The sequence below is a fragment of the Coturnix japonica genome, chromosome 11 (assembly GCF_054131305.1).
Source record: "Coturnix japonica strain WE chromosome 11, WE-NBRP24, whole genome shotgun sequence".
Lineage (NCBI taxonomy): Eukaryota > Metazoa > Chordata > Aves > Galliformes > Phasianidae > Coturnix > Coturnix japonica.
Genome location: NC_140673.1, coordinates 21,005,051 through 21,019,945, shown reverse-complemented (window position 1 = coordinate 21,019,945; position 14,895 = coordinate 21,005,051). Strand labels below are relative to the sequence as shown.

At 39.4% G+C, this 14,895-nt stretch overlaps 1 protein-coding gene across 25 annotated transcripts in view; it reads right to left on the bottom strand.

Annotated features, from left to right (window-relative positions):
* The window catches only part of MAST2 (microtubule associated serine/threonine kinase 2), a 147,847-nt gene that overhangs the window by 27,781 nt on the left and 105,171 nt on the right, over window positions 1–14,895 (bottom strand). For 18 of the 25 annotated variants that reach the window (XM_085511562.1, XM_032446373.2, XM_085511563.1 and 15 more), the window contains 6 exons: window positions 12,096–12,250; window positions 11,725–11,790; window positions 6,853–6,928; window positions 5,215–5,424; window positions 939–1,040; window positions 359–491 (listed from right to left, as the gene is read on the bottom strand). In XM_085511562.1, the coding sequence (XP_085367688.1) occupies window positions 359–491; window positions 939–1,040; window positions 5,215–5,424; window positions 6,853–6,928; window positions 11,725–11,790; window positions 12,096–12,250 (742 nt within the window). The remainder of the gene's footprint in view (window positions 1–358; window positions 492–938; window positions 1,041–5,214; window positions 5,425–6,852; window positions 6,929–11,724; window positions 11,791–12,095; window positions 12,251–14,895) is intronic. The other 7 variants (XM_085511566.1, XM_032446375.2, XM_032446379.2 and 4 more) reach the window with 2 other exon arrangements.

The window sequence follows — 14,895 nt, the reverse complement described above, 5'->3', positions numbered from 1 at the left end:
AACAGAAATAATACATTCATTTACTTTTACTGCTCAACAGCCCAGAGAAAACAGTTAAATCATAAAGCCATTTTCTATCATTTTTTTAGCTATAATATGGGGAGACATTATTAACACCATAAGTAAAGAACTGTCACTTCTGATATGAGGTCCTTAACCCAGCAATACTCCTCTGAGATATGGGGATGGAAAGGACAGTCTGGAATTTGACAGCAAACAGGAAAATGAGGAAAAATGGCATAGAAATTAAACTAATAAAAAAAAAAGGACTCCTTGAGCTTGTGATGACCAGGAGTTAGTGTCTGGAGATTTGGTTATTCTCTCAATAGTGTGGTGAGTACAAAACTGGAGCTCTCACCCTCCAGGGGATCCCTGGTGAGTCCCAGCTGGCTGATAATATAACGAGGAATGTCGCACTTAATTCCTTGTCCTTCCTTGGCATGGCCTTCTGCTGCTTCTAACAAGTGGTAGAACTCTTCAGGATCAAACTCCTAAAGCAAGGTGGTGAGACAGACAAAGAGATTATCCTATGAGCTCAGGTTTGGTATTCTTGATTTTTAAGGAAAGCAAAGATTATAAACAGGTGTGATCTCTCTTACTGCACCAATATAGTTGGAAATATAAAACAACATTTAGGTGCAAAAGCACCACTGCAAGATCACAAAATTGCTGTAATTCTGTCCTACAAACCTCATCATTTGCCAGCAATGAGAAAGATTCTTCCAAAATTTTTTAGTGAAATGTGAACTCACTGGACAACGCTTCCATATTAATGCCAAAGAGTTCATATTCCTTAATCATCTTAATTACAAAAAACAAACAAACATAAGTAAAACAAATAAATAAATAAATAAATCTATTTAAATTCCATGAGAATTCAAAGCCTTCTCACATGTTCCTCAACTCCTCAGGTGTGCTCTCCCAAGGCCCAGACTCACCAGGCACTCCAGCAGTCGAGCTGGTCGTGCTATGATGATCATCAGCTTCTTCACCAGTTGGGTAACAAAGGCAACCTCGGAGCTCTCGGATCGCTCGTGGGCCTGTGGAGAGCAACACATCGCATTATGGTCCTAGCAGAGAACTCTTCATTTATATATGTCAAAGCTCAGTTGCTGTAATTCAGCAGCAAAGTCATGACAGAGTCGGGCCAGGCAATGATCTCAGCTCACTCAAGGATGCCAAGTTACATATAGCTTTCCCATTCCAACTGACTCTTTTTATCATGCAAGAGCTATTTCAAAGGCTCTACTTGTATTATATCACCTATAAGTTATATTTGATATGATGTGGTCTTTTTTTTTTTTTTTTAAATGAAAACAAGATTACTGACTTTTTCAATTTTACCTTGCACATGAAGCTGAAATCTAGATGATGACCAACAGCTACACCTATTTTCAGGCTGTGCATTCAGCTGGAATTCAAACTACTTCTGTTCACCATCATAAAAAACCTGTACTTTACTTTCCCTCTGTTCCATTTCATAAATCCTGCCTAACAACTCCAGCACTGAACTGCGTGCTCTGGTGTACAAAGCACACCAACAAAGAACATACAGAAGCCTAATTTAGAGAATTTACTCTTGTCCTCTCCTTTTAATTCGCTGGACTTAAGGATAAACTCAGTGTTTAGCTTCAAGGGGAAGGAGGGAGATGCCTTTTTACAACCATAAATGCATTAAAATGGATGAAGTAGAAAGCAAAGCCAAATTTAACCACCAATACCCATCACTCCCAATTAACTCTTCTCTTGCTCAAAACCACTTTGGTTATACAGGGAGTTCTGAAGCACAAATAAAAGAACATTTCATTGTAGGGTGATAAAAGATGGTTCCAATGACATGAAAAATCTCTGAAATGAAGCACAGCTTTTTCTTCCCAAGGTCAAAAAATAGGCTTCAGCACACCCACAAATACAAAGTCCAGAACTTAACCAATGTGCTCATGCTGGCAATGAGCCATTAGTTGCTTATAAGAACGGTATTTTATCAATGCGCAGCAAGAAACTAAAAGCTTTGTTTAGCACCGTTCATTAACACCACCTAAGAAAAAGACATATATGGTTAAGAAGTCTAAACACACATGGAATCACCTGGAAGAACAATAAAACACAGGGAGGTAGAAATTCATACCTAGAAAAAACATTTAATTGCTAGTTCATCATCTGAAAACAGCATCAGAGATGCTTCCTGGTAATAAGAGTCTTATCAAAAAGAATATTTTGAAAACATTGAAATAAATTGAGATTTTTTTTTAAAACAAACAAACAAACAATATTTTCTAATTATAAAAGAGAAAATAATGAAAATGAAGGTCCTTAGTATTCACCCAGTGCCCCTTAATGCAATATCCAAACTCGTGAGTTACAATACAAATTCTATAAAGAAATTAATGCTTTCATAGCTGAAAAGCCACCCCAGATCACCAGGAGTGAGCTGCTTTGCAATGAATAAATAAAACATCAACAACTTTGTATTATATGAAACATGAGACATGCAATTGGAAAATCCTTTTCCCCCCCTCCATATTATGAAAAAATACATATATTTTATGGCATCTGTTTACAGTGCTGAAGCAAACTTATTCTTTTTAATCAAGTCCTTTTGTTTTCTGTCCTTTCTCATCTTCCCCAGCTTAGGCAAAATAATTTAAAAATGTAACTAATGTAATCAGGTGCCTGTGATGAAAATGAGAAGCCAGACCATGACTGCCAAATGAGAAAGAAAAGCAAAAGGGAAAAAAAACAAACCAACACAACAGAGCAGAGGATGACAAAAATGAAACACAACTTGGAACAGCCACTCAGCCATCATCTCTGCACAGCGCTGCTCATCCAAGATCCGCAACAGCACTGCCTCTTCTTGCTTCCTTCTCCCCCAGGACAGCTCAGACATCCCTACAGATGTCTTGTTTAGCAGCTGTCCCAGCAGTGTCCCCAAAGCAGGCAGGGTTATATAGCGCTGCTGCCTCCATGTGTCTTGGTGTGATGTGGGACACCTCATTAGCAGCTCCCAATGACGACATGCTTGTCTGAAGGTTGGCAGTGTCATTTCAGGGTCCCCCCCCCCGCCTCTCGAGGGGAGGGGAGAGGAGCTCAGGGGCTGTGGGAGAGGCTGATGCCATTCCTGCACACATTGCCAGTGACACGTGTACGGGAGGAAGCGAGGGGTAATTTACAAACCGATTCCCTTATCTGAAAGACCCATCCGTCACTAACTGTAGCCACTGGGGCATGAAATTAAAATCACTGTCCTCCCCTGGGGTTTCATGGGACCAGTAACTAGGATATGCAAGTCACAATGCTGTAATTGAGCTAATATACAGATGGAAAACAAAACAATAGACCTGCAGTGCCAAGAAACAATAAATTTACACTTAGGCTCATATTAAGAAAGCAATTCCAATCAGAGTATCAATTTTCCAATGTGCAGTATCACTGAACATACTGTAATACCAGCACCTTCCTCTTTTTCTTTTGTTGAATGCACAGAAATACCTGCAGCCCCTCATTCCCTCCTCCCAGTGGCTGAGCCTACATAAAGCTGTGGAACTTTTGGGTAGTGTTCCTTGTTCTTTGGCACTGAGGCACTTCATCCAAGAAAACAACTCCTGTCACCTTTTTCACTGAAGGAACCTGAGCTCCTGTTCCACCCAGTAAGCCAACCACCCATGGTAATGGAGTCGTAGAATCAATAAGGTTGGAAAAGTGATTCTGTGATTCTGTGAAAAGCCCTCCAATATCATCCAGTCCAACTGTCCATCTACCACCAATACTCCCCCACTAAACTAGGTCCCTTAGTACACCATCTTAACATTTTTTCAACACAATATATAAATAATCACACATTCTGTTCTTTTTCATACATTCTTGCTGTTATTTTTTCAATAACTATTTTAAATGTAATGCACAGCATCCAAGTTCATGTTTCCCAAAATAAAGAAAATCTATTCAATTTCATTTTTTACTTCAGGATGGTTTCAGTGATGCAATAAGCAATAGCAATGACTAGAAGACAATATTTCACGCTCCAAACGACAAAGTATCTCATTTGCCATAACTAACGAGATTTGTTGGCATTTTATTACAAAATCCAAGATCTAAAAACTTTAAAAGCTTTCTGGTTTGGTATATTTAAACAACTCATTATTTACATATCCAATTACTCTACTTTACGGATACATTTTCACAACATAAAGTAGCCTCAACCTGCAACCTATTAAATTGAGTGTTCTTTCTGTGGTTTGAATTTCACAGTAAAATTGTATAAAATCCCAAGCTACCAGTATTCATTTCCTTACTGATCAAGCAGTCACCTTCTCAATCTTTCACATTTTATAAAAATATACCATAAAACTATATACCCTACTGCACAGACCATACAACCAAGTGAAGGACTTTTGGGGTTGTTTTCTGTTTTCTTTTGAGATTCTACTTGGTCTTATTTCCACAGCATACAACTGATCCTAGGTCTCCCAGTGACAGTCAATATCTGAGTCTGTGATTTTTGCAAATCCTGTACTTGCAGCTTGCTATCTCCCTAAATCAAAGCAGAGAATTAGGAAGATGCTCCCAAACAGAGGTCCAAACCCGGCAATAAGTAATAGCACTGATTCCTCACAACAGCTACAGCATAACATTAACTTCAAAAAATCTCTTAGAATTTATTTTAAAGGAAAAGAGCAATTTTAATGAGTAGCTGAAGCATACTGAGCACGCATTAAAATTGTGCCCCCTTGTGTATTTTCAAATGCTTTGAACACCACAAAACACATCGAAGTAGTAAAAAAATAACCCACAACTGGATTAAGTTCAGCTCAAGAAAATCTTTTATGAAAAATTTATAGCAACACTACAGACTGTGGTGTTTTCACTCCTTGAAGGCACTATTGTAATTAATAAGTCATCCCAAGTCTTGAAGTACATGAAAGAAAAGTTCAGTAATTTCCTTCATCTGGATGAACCCAATTTTCATAAATTGTGAAGACTGCCTTTGACTTACTCATATGCATATTTAGCCTTTGTACAAAGACGTACACAGGTGAAGTGATTTGCTTAACTCCACCCATGTGTGTTGCTTAACACCAACAGCACCTTGGAATGCCCCAGGTCTCCTGACACCCCTACCCACAGCCCTTCCCCTCTCCTGAAATCAAAGCTCTGCCTTATTGTCTACAGCTCCCATCAACATAACATATTCTACTTCTCGAAAGCACTTACATCCTGGAGAAGTTTCTCCAAGTTTTCCTGCAGCTCATAGAAGTAGCGAGAAGTAATGAGACCTTCACGTGATTTATCTAGACAGTCTCTGGCCAGCTCTATAACTTGATGGTGGATGAAACTTAGGACCCCATCTGCTAATTGCAGCACATTCTCTGGAGCATTGGAGGCAATAAACTCCGCCAGCCGCTCTTCCATCTGCGCTGTGGCCTAAGAGTACAGAATAAACAGAAATTATTCTTAAAATCTGACTATCCCAAAATCTAAACATAAACAAGTAGGGTTCTAAAGTCACATCCTCAATCCCAAAATGCACCGGGGCTTAAAAAATCATCCAAAATACAACAACAGTGTTTTACTTCAAATGAAAATATTATTCCATAGGCAAAAGCTGCATTCAAAAGAACAAACAACAACATTTAATCAGGGCATTCTATTTGAAAATGGAAATGACTCAAAATATCCTGATTCTGAGGCTGCATTCCTCCAGAATAAGGATGTGAGATACAAGGCAGCTCTCAGAAATTGCAGGCAAGACCATGAAATCTGAAAACCATTGCCCCAAGCAACAGACAGACAGCAATTCTTTCACTGTAGGCCTCAATATTCTGTCACCAGAGCAACATCTATTTTTACTATTGGTAAAGCAGAAAGGGAATGGTCATATTGACAGTTCTGAGATAGAAGAATGTCTGCACTTATTTCAGTGAGATGTTAACTCTTAAAATTTGATTCCATGGATTTCAATATTCAGATTGAAAAGAAATAAGCAACAAAAACCCTCCATTTTATTTTCACAGCCATCATTTCAGTACTGAAATAATTTGCTTTCCTGAAAACTCAAGTTTAACTTCATTGCTTCCGTGGTACCAAATGCCCCAGTGGCAAACTTCGCTTTTGTCAAAATCTCTAGCATAATTTGGAATGACTTTAAAAGAAAATATGCATTTCCAATATGTAAATGTAAAGCCTACAAGACCAAAAAAGTCTGGATTGGTATAAAGCAAACTTAATGTTATTATACAGAGAATACTGGGAGAAAGTTACTCCAAGTATTTTTAAATTACTGTCCAAAATAGCTTGTTTAAAGTACATACAGAAGTAAGCATCCTTCTTCCAGCCTTGATATGAATCAGAATTCAAAGCAGAAGCCGAGGGTTAATTTGCCCAGAGGGTTGGTGGATGCCCTGTCCTGCAGACAATCAGGCTCAGGCTGGATGGGACTCTGAGCATCTGATGGATCTGTAGGTGTCCTGTTCACTGGAGTTGGACTGGATGGCCTTTAAGGGCTCCTTCCAGCTCAAATGATTCTATGATAATATATGGAGATGCTGGCCTCAAACAGCAAGTAGAACAGATTGAGTAGCCACAGCATGGCCATTCTCCTCATTCCCATGCTCATATATAAAAAAATGAGAAATTCAGTAAAATACATACATAAATACACAAAGCTTTTCATACTTTGCCATCTGAATATATTTTATCTATTTTTTTTTCCACTGCAGAATTAATACAGAATTTTAAAGAAAGCACTGCTTAGAAATTACAGGTAAGACAAGGGGTCTGTCACAGTATAACAGATTAACTCAGCTTTGTCACAAGTTCATTGACTGCATTATTCAAAAAGTGATTCCTTACCTTTGGAAACCTTTCTTTGTACACATGGTTCATCATTATTATTTCACTGTCAAAGGAAATTGGGGAGCGACCCGGGCTGGAGGAGAAAAGAAAGTACATCATCATTTACAGGCATCACAAACATTGCTCACCCTGTCGGCAGGGGGCAGACAACCAACTCCTTGCTGTGAACACAAGCTCTAACACATGGCCATGGGCAGTGGGACACACGTTACAGGTACATCTGCCTCCGCTCGCAGCCTCTCATTGCCCTCTGCACAGAAGTCCCTGTTATCTCCAGTCTGCAGTGTGAGGGAGGGATGGAGAAAAGTTCAAAAGGACCCTGAGATGCCTTTGCTGTGCTTTGTCTGCTGCAGCAGGGATGCATGAACAGTGATATTCAGCTGAATCTCATATATATAAATACTATGGCAATAGGAACAGAATGCTTATATGAAAACTGTACTCCCTTGAGACACATTACACAACAGATGCATATGCATGTATGCATAGGTTAACATGCAACTCCCAAGGCACACTAAAAAAAAGGACGGTAAATCTTGGCCAACTGTATTTATACAACTGTTTGGGTGTTTTTTAATGAACAGTTGCATCTCATTTCATCACATGTGATGGTACGCAGGGCTCTGACTCATCCCAGCGCTGAGGGCAGCCGAGTGAGGTAATGCAGATAATCCCCAGCCACGGGATCGCCTGAAGCATCTCGCTTTCCTGGTGACGTTGGTTTAGCAACTGGGACGAGAGAAGGCTCCCATTATTTGGCATATTATATGACTACTGTCCTCACAATTTTAACAGTAAGGCATATTGCTAAACATATTTTCTCTACGTAAAAAAAACTCAACGCCAACACTATTTGAATCAGTTCAAACATTTTAAACTTGTGAAAGATGAATCTCTCTAAATGGAATAAATGCATTTTAAATTCTGAATGCATTACAGTTCCTACCTTGCTGCTAACCTATTTAGAGGAAAAACATTCTTTCGGGAATAGATATTTACAATTCAGAGAAAATTTAACTCACTGGCTCACAGAATATAGCAATACCAATCTCGTTTCATGCCTGGTGCTGGAATTCCATGAATTACGTTGTGCCTTGGGTTCATTAAGTTTCATTCCTCAGCTTGAGAAAATGCAGTTTGGCCTAAATATCTCACTGAACACGTATGCTACAGGAGAAAATCTAATCTGGGAGCTCAGTGGTTACTCATGCCAAGTAAAAAAACATTTTCATTAATATATATTCTTAAGAGAATGTATGTCTTAGCTTGTTATATAGCTGTTTTTTATAAAGAAACAATTTCTTTCTAAAGAAGTCTACGTTTACATTCACAGAGGATATGTGACATAATAAACACAGGGGTTAGAGCTTTTAAGAAGTATTTTATACATATACATACATACACACATCTTATTTGGAAGCAAATTTCCCCACACATCCAGCCAACCACATTTATTCCTCTATCTCTAAGCTCAAACACACCAGCAGAAATGCAAATCTGTCTCCTGGAAGTTCAACTGGAGCAAAACATTTTGGTGAACACATTTAAGGAAGCATTTATTTTTATGTAATGAACTGTTTCTGTGTGATTTGAGTGAGGTATACATTACAAGGACATATAAATCCTTTGATACTTGGTATAGAAATGTGCAGGCAATATACACTCAAGCAACTGAAGATAAAAGCCAGGATGAGGGTTCAAACTCTCATTCTAAATGAAATTCTCCCAGTATAATGTGTCAAATTAAATGTCTTGCTGACTGCAGCCCCATGTTGAGCTTGAGCCTAGGAAACTACAGAAATGACTCTATGGGTAAGTGACTAACCAAGGCTGGCTGCCAGGCACTGCTGGTTATTCTACAGCACTGTGGAGATATAACCAGAAGAAAAAGAAGCCAGGAACAGGTAGGTAATGAATGCTGCTGTGGGAGAATGGAAGAGAATTTTTAAGGAAAAAAAGAAGTTTTGATACATTGTGCAGGCATGACAGCTTTTCAAATGCAAAAGCTCTGCACATCCATAGAGAACGCACAAGATTTCATAAGCAGTACAAAAACAGTCTAACATTTCAAGCCTTACAAAGGAACAGATTATTTTCTGTAAAACAGGACACATACTGTGCACGTGCATAACATCTCAAGACAAAAAGCAGGCTGCTTCTCTCTTCCTGGAGCAGACGGGCAGGTCAAAGAAATGATTATTGTCAGGGAGTTTTTCATCTCAGCAGAGCAGACATTAGAAGAATAATACCTGTCCCCTTAAGCTTAACAGCTGAATGAAAAACTGCTCTCTTCTTCCCTCCACTCCATGAAATTATGTTGTAGACTTTCAGCGACATCTTTCTCCCACAAAGGTTTTTAGCTTGTCACAACTCAGGTCTCTTTATCTGATGCTAGAAAGTGAAAAAAGCTCACAGACAGCTATTTCAAGGAGCAGCATATTCATAAATTTAATCTCACAAAAATTTAGCTCAACAGTGACTACATATAACCAAGCTGTTTATGAATCTGCATCTTTTCTCTTTGACAGCTGTAATTAGAAAAATGCAGAGCAGTTAAATGCTCCAGAAAGAGAAAATAAGGAATTTTGAAACTATAAAGTTGCATAAAGTACAAACCAAACGTGCCCTGCTGAAGGTGAGCAGAGTGCTGGCCTTCCTCCTCCCCCAAAAAACTCATTATCTAAATACTTGGCCTTGAAGAAATCACATCAGTACTGGGTGTCAAAAAGCTCCCTCAGATAAAGAGAAGGTAAAGGAGAAACACCAGATCCAGCACTACACACAGACTACAGCATCACACCTTGGGCCTAGTCCTGTTTCTGGAAAAGCCAATGACTAAAAGAAAACCAAGCTCAGCAGACCAGGATCCATTTTTGAGATAAAACTGGACTACGTGGGCCACTGGTGTGCACTATCTAATCTTTGGTCCCATCCTGGACACCACTTTTTCTCATCAGCTTCCTCTGATAACCAACATTTTCTAGGAATTACCTCTGTATATTCTTAGTGGCACACGGGAAGCCACAATGGAGGACTGCATTAAAGCAGCACTGCTCAGCCAGCTGATGAAGCAGCATGCTTGATTGAGGATGATCTCATCTACTTCAGCAATATAAAGATTCACTGCTGTAATCTTCAATGCTTTTAACCTAGACAGTCTTTTTCTGAAATATGGAAAGAGATCAAGAAAACTGGGAAGACTGGTAGGCAGAGCGCGTGCATAATGGTAGCTCTTGAAGAAGCCACTGCTAGTTAGCCCTACTGTTATCTCCAGCATCTCCCATTTGTCAGCTGAAGAATGACAAGTGAAGAAAACCAGGGAAAGATGGAGGGCAGCAGCCCAAGTTCAGCATGAGAATTCATGCTCTCCACACATTTTACTCCTGGAAGAGAAGATCTCCTTTGGGTAAACCGAGGACTGTTCCAAGCAAAGTAAACACAGCCCAGACAGCTCTCTGGAATCAGTAATTTGAAGGATGTGAAGGTCACGTTACATAAAAACAGAACAGTTGAGAGATGGTAGTTAAGAAGTACCTCTCTGGGCAATAAGGAAATATGCTCTTCTACTAAAGAAACACCGTGAGCACTGAAATGGGTGCACCATGTGAAGATGACAACAGCTGAGTCTGAATCTCTTGCAGACAGATGGGAGAACACTTGCCTTCAGTGACCAGCTCTACAAACATCACGCTTTTGAACCCCACTGCAGTGTCAGGCCACCTCCTTCCCCTAAATATCGAAGTCATTAAAGATGTTCTGATTAAATGTTAACAATCAGTCATAGACATCAGGCCATCTTTTAAATTGTGAAGATATGACTGCCTCTTAAGGAACCCATCTGATGTATTTTGTTTATCAGCTTTTCATTAAAGCTGATCAAACAGAACCATTGAGTACCTTTTAAAATATTACATTCTTAGGAAATTCCTGCCTGACTTTCAACACAGCAACTGCTCAGATTTTATTTTTTAATTTTTTAATTAAGTAAAAACGTCCTCTCAGCAAGTGAGCAAATTCTAGTGTGGGGAAACAAATAAGCAAGCTGTGCACTGCATAGGGTCTGGTCTTCACATATGTCAACACTTGTTGTTCACAAGGACGTGCTACCCCTCACCAAACAGAGTGCTAACTCCTACAAACACTGATACACCAATACAAACAATTGGAGCAATTTTCTTGAGCAGTCAGGGCCAGGAAGGATGTTTGTTAGCAGTCAGGGTGCTTTAGAGTCACACAACTTACCAGTGCTAGTAATAAGCAAAACGAAAAACAAATCAGAAACAGTAAGTTTAAAAAAATATATGTTCCTTCACTCTAAGCTTTGGAATACCAATAAGGCTGGCTACTATCACACTGAAAACCAGAAAAGTAGAGAAAGTATTTAACAAATGAATATGAAGCACACAGTCATGACACACTGGATTAATCTAGTCTTGTCCCAGATGATAAAGCTATGATATGATAACTCTGCTTTTAAATGGGCTTACAGAGATTAAATTCCCAACAAACTGATAATTCGTGTTAACAAGAAAAAAACAGAATTTGGCTCTTTATTTTATTTACATCTTCCTAGCATCAGGAATAGTGTTTTATGCTTCTTGATGTCAACAGTGATATGTCTGTGTTAGAAAGGACAATAATTACTTTAGCGATGAGTTGTCTAGCTACAGTAGCTGTCCTATCTACAAAGAATTAGTATTGCTACATCTACACTGGACAGCAATAGCCTGTGTTAAGAGTGACAGCAACAGGACTGAAGTAGGACTATCATTCAAAGAGATTGGAACAATTTAGTACAAATCACAACACTACTCTCTTGCTACACAGCATTTGGCAGAGACTAAGTGTGCTTCTACCTACAGGACTTACCAGCTCTTGTAGATAACTGAGTAACTACACTTAGCAGTTCCGTATGCAATTATCATGCAGCCTGAGCTGTAGTTTAGAACATACAAATAATTACAAATTATCATGAGGTGTCCCTTCTGCCATCACATGACATTCACCACACATTTTCTTGTTAACTTTTTTACTTCATCTACTACAAACTCCCACTGAGGTCCTGAGCTGATTAGGTGAGGTGGGGTATAAGCTCATTCATTTCAAAACCATGCAACAACAACAACAAAAACCCAAAACCAACAGCTTTCTCTTAGTGTTGTTAGAACTGAAAGCACACATGTAAATGCAGTACTTGTGCCCAACATCTTAAAAACCCAATGAACACCACCTGAACTCACCTGAGACTGCGCGATCGAGGCCGCAGGGCTGGAGAGTGCCGCCCTTCCTCATCAGTGATGCTCTCAGTACTGAAATGCTTTGTCAGGAAATGAAGTTCGTCTGCCGTGGGCTGAAAGGGCAGCTGGTGCAGCTTCTCCTGAGATGAGCATGATGACTGAGTACAGAAAAAAATACAGAAAAGAAATGCACTAAACGCATGCATAGGGGTCAGCTAATGAATGGAAGAGGAACGGATTCTGCCAGACACTGCATACTCCAGCGGAAAAGAAAGCTACTTATCAGACCAGGTGCCTCTTTTTAGCATTCTCAGTAGGCTAAGCCAAACCTTCTGTACAATGACAGAGCTGGTGAGACCAGGACAACTTTGGGAACAGGCTAGGAAAGGGATACATATGATTCTGGAGCCATTACATTTGATTGTGAATGTAACTAACATTAGGAGACAGAAAGGAACGTTCATTAACACCAGTGCTACCCTGGAAAGGACAAGGAGGTTCCTGGAGTGGTGAGCAACTTTCCTTTTCCCTCATGCTCTCTTAGCTCAGGAGTTTCACCAGCATGCAGAATGCTATGGAGCTGTGTAGACGCGAGAGTTTTCACTGATCACTGGCTCTCCTTGGAAACTGCTACATTAAGTAGTCTGTATTTTACTTCTCCATAATCTCTATCTAATTTCTCCCTTTCTTCACCCATCATGCTTCCTTTCTAGCCAAGCAGGAAATAATAAAATGGAAGTAGCTGACTTTGCAGAGCTGTAAGATTAATAGTATCCTGTTGTAAACAGTAAAGCGTTTCATTTGTGTTTAAATAAGTTAATACATTTATATGACATGTCTTGCGATAAAGATAGATGTGAAACAGATTTAATTCTTGAACCTGAATAAACTCAAACTCAGAAAAAAAGTGTTGGTAACATCAAATGTGGGATGTTCCAGGAGAAAAAGCTGTAGGCAACTATGGGCTGCACTTCTTGTGTGATTTTTTTGGATGTCTTTTCCATTTACAAAGATAAGGAAACCGATTACATAAGGACAAATTACAAAAACCCCTGAAGTGCCAGAGCAGCACTGAGTAACACCAGTGGTGCTTATGAAAAACACCATATTAATCTAAGTTCTGAGACTTTTCTGATCTGATTAAATTTAATTGTGCATGCTTTTCTGCTGGAAGACTATCTCCTTTTGCTACTATGGCTCTCACTCCAACAGGAAAGCAGAGCATCCTAGCACCAGAAGAATGTGTTTTATGGAATCACACACCATCTGATATGTATGACCAGTTTCAACTCACCTACCATGCTGTTCAAGACAGTGGTTCTGGGAAAAGAAAGCTAATAAATATGGCTGAGCAGTGAAAGCCAAATGCTACCACGGCTGCTCACTGACTCCAGGACATCTATAGTGCTGATAAAGAAAATATTCTGAGATCACCTAAATTAAGTGCATCCAAATTTGCAAAGAGAGTAACGACTACACTGGAACTGAAGAAACACTAAGCAGGCTGCTGAAGAACCAATTAGATGAAGAGCTAAATGTGAGCACAACACATTGCAGGGAAAAGAAGCCATCTGAAAGCTTTAGGGTGTGAATGAAATCCTCAAGGACTGCTGGAACAGGAAGCCACCAATTCCCATGTCTTCCTTCAGGCAGGCCTAGGTGCACAGATCATGTGAGGAAGTCCTGTCCGGCCAAATTCATCTGGAGACAACTATCCAGATGGTGTAAAAGCTTACACTGCTCTTATCTACACTGAAGTCACAGCAGAGTGAGTGAGAGCCCCTCTCTTCATAGCTATTTTGCTGTACACACTGCTTATGCCAAACACAGGAAAGATTCTCTTTATGACAGAATGATGCAAGCACTTTTTGACATTGGGAGCTTTCTTTGATCACCTGTCTTCCACCATACAAAGAGTAGGAAGAAGCATCTGCTAATGCAAAAACAGCAACACTTTTCAAAGTAAAGGTGTTCGTCATTCATGATGAATTACACCAAGCCTGCAAAAGAGCAGGAAGACTAAAAGCACAGGCTTATGAAGTGCTGCATTAACAGGTACTCGAGCTCTAGCATTAGAAATGAATCACTTATTCAAAATAAAATTAAACTAAAACTGCCACATTAAGAAAAACTTGCACACATCAACTCACTAGAGTTAGAAAAGAAAAATCAAAACTGAAATTCCCAAAGAAAACACATCTCCTAACTGCAAAGCCACTGTCAAAGCTGTATTAGTGAGCTCATGGAGGGCCCACCAAATTCCTCCCTCTCTTTAAAAGAAATCAGATCATGAAGTTTGTACTTCCAGGGAATAACTAAGCACAGCTCTGGAGATAAAGACCATGATGAGAAATGCACTTTCCTCTGCCTTTCTAGCAGCCTTAGGGCATCCAGCTTTCTCAGTAAAAAAGCACAAGAGCAAAGTGAAACAGTTCTGAAATATTGATTTTTTTAAGTAATCATATCACTGTACTCAATACTTGCAGCAGCTTAACACAAGCATTCCCCTGGTGTCTTAATTACAGATGCAGATTGGCCAACTCTTCAATAAAAAAAAAGAAATCAAACTAATTATATAGTACTACACACAAACTCTGCATCTAGAAAATGAATAGCAAATTAGGTGCTTAAAAATAATTGTGCATTGGCCCATTCAAGTGACTATTCTGCACCCACTGAACTTGAAAGATCTTCTTCAGCTCTTTCAGTGTTGGCCTAATGAAGTCTTCACTATTTTTATGAAGAGGATAAATATGATGGGGTTTATTAAGTGCCATCACGAAATGGAATTAAAAATTCAAGC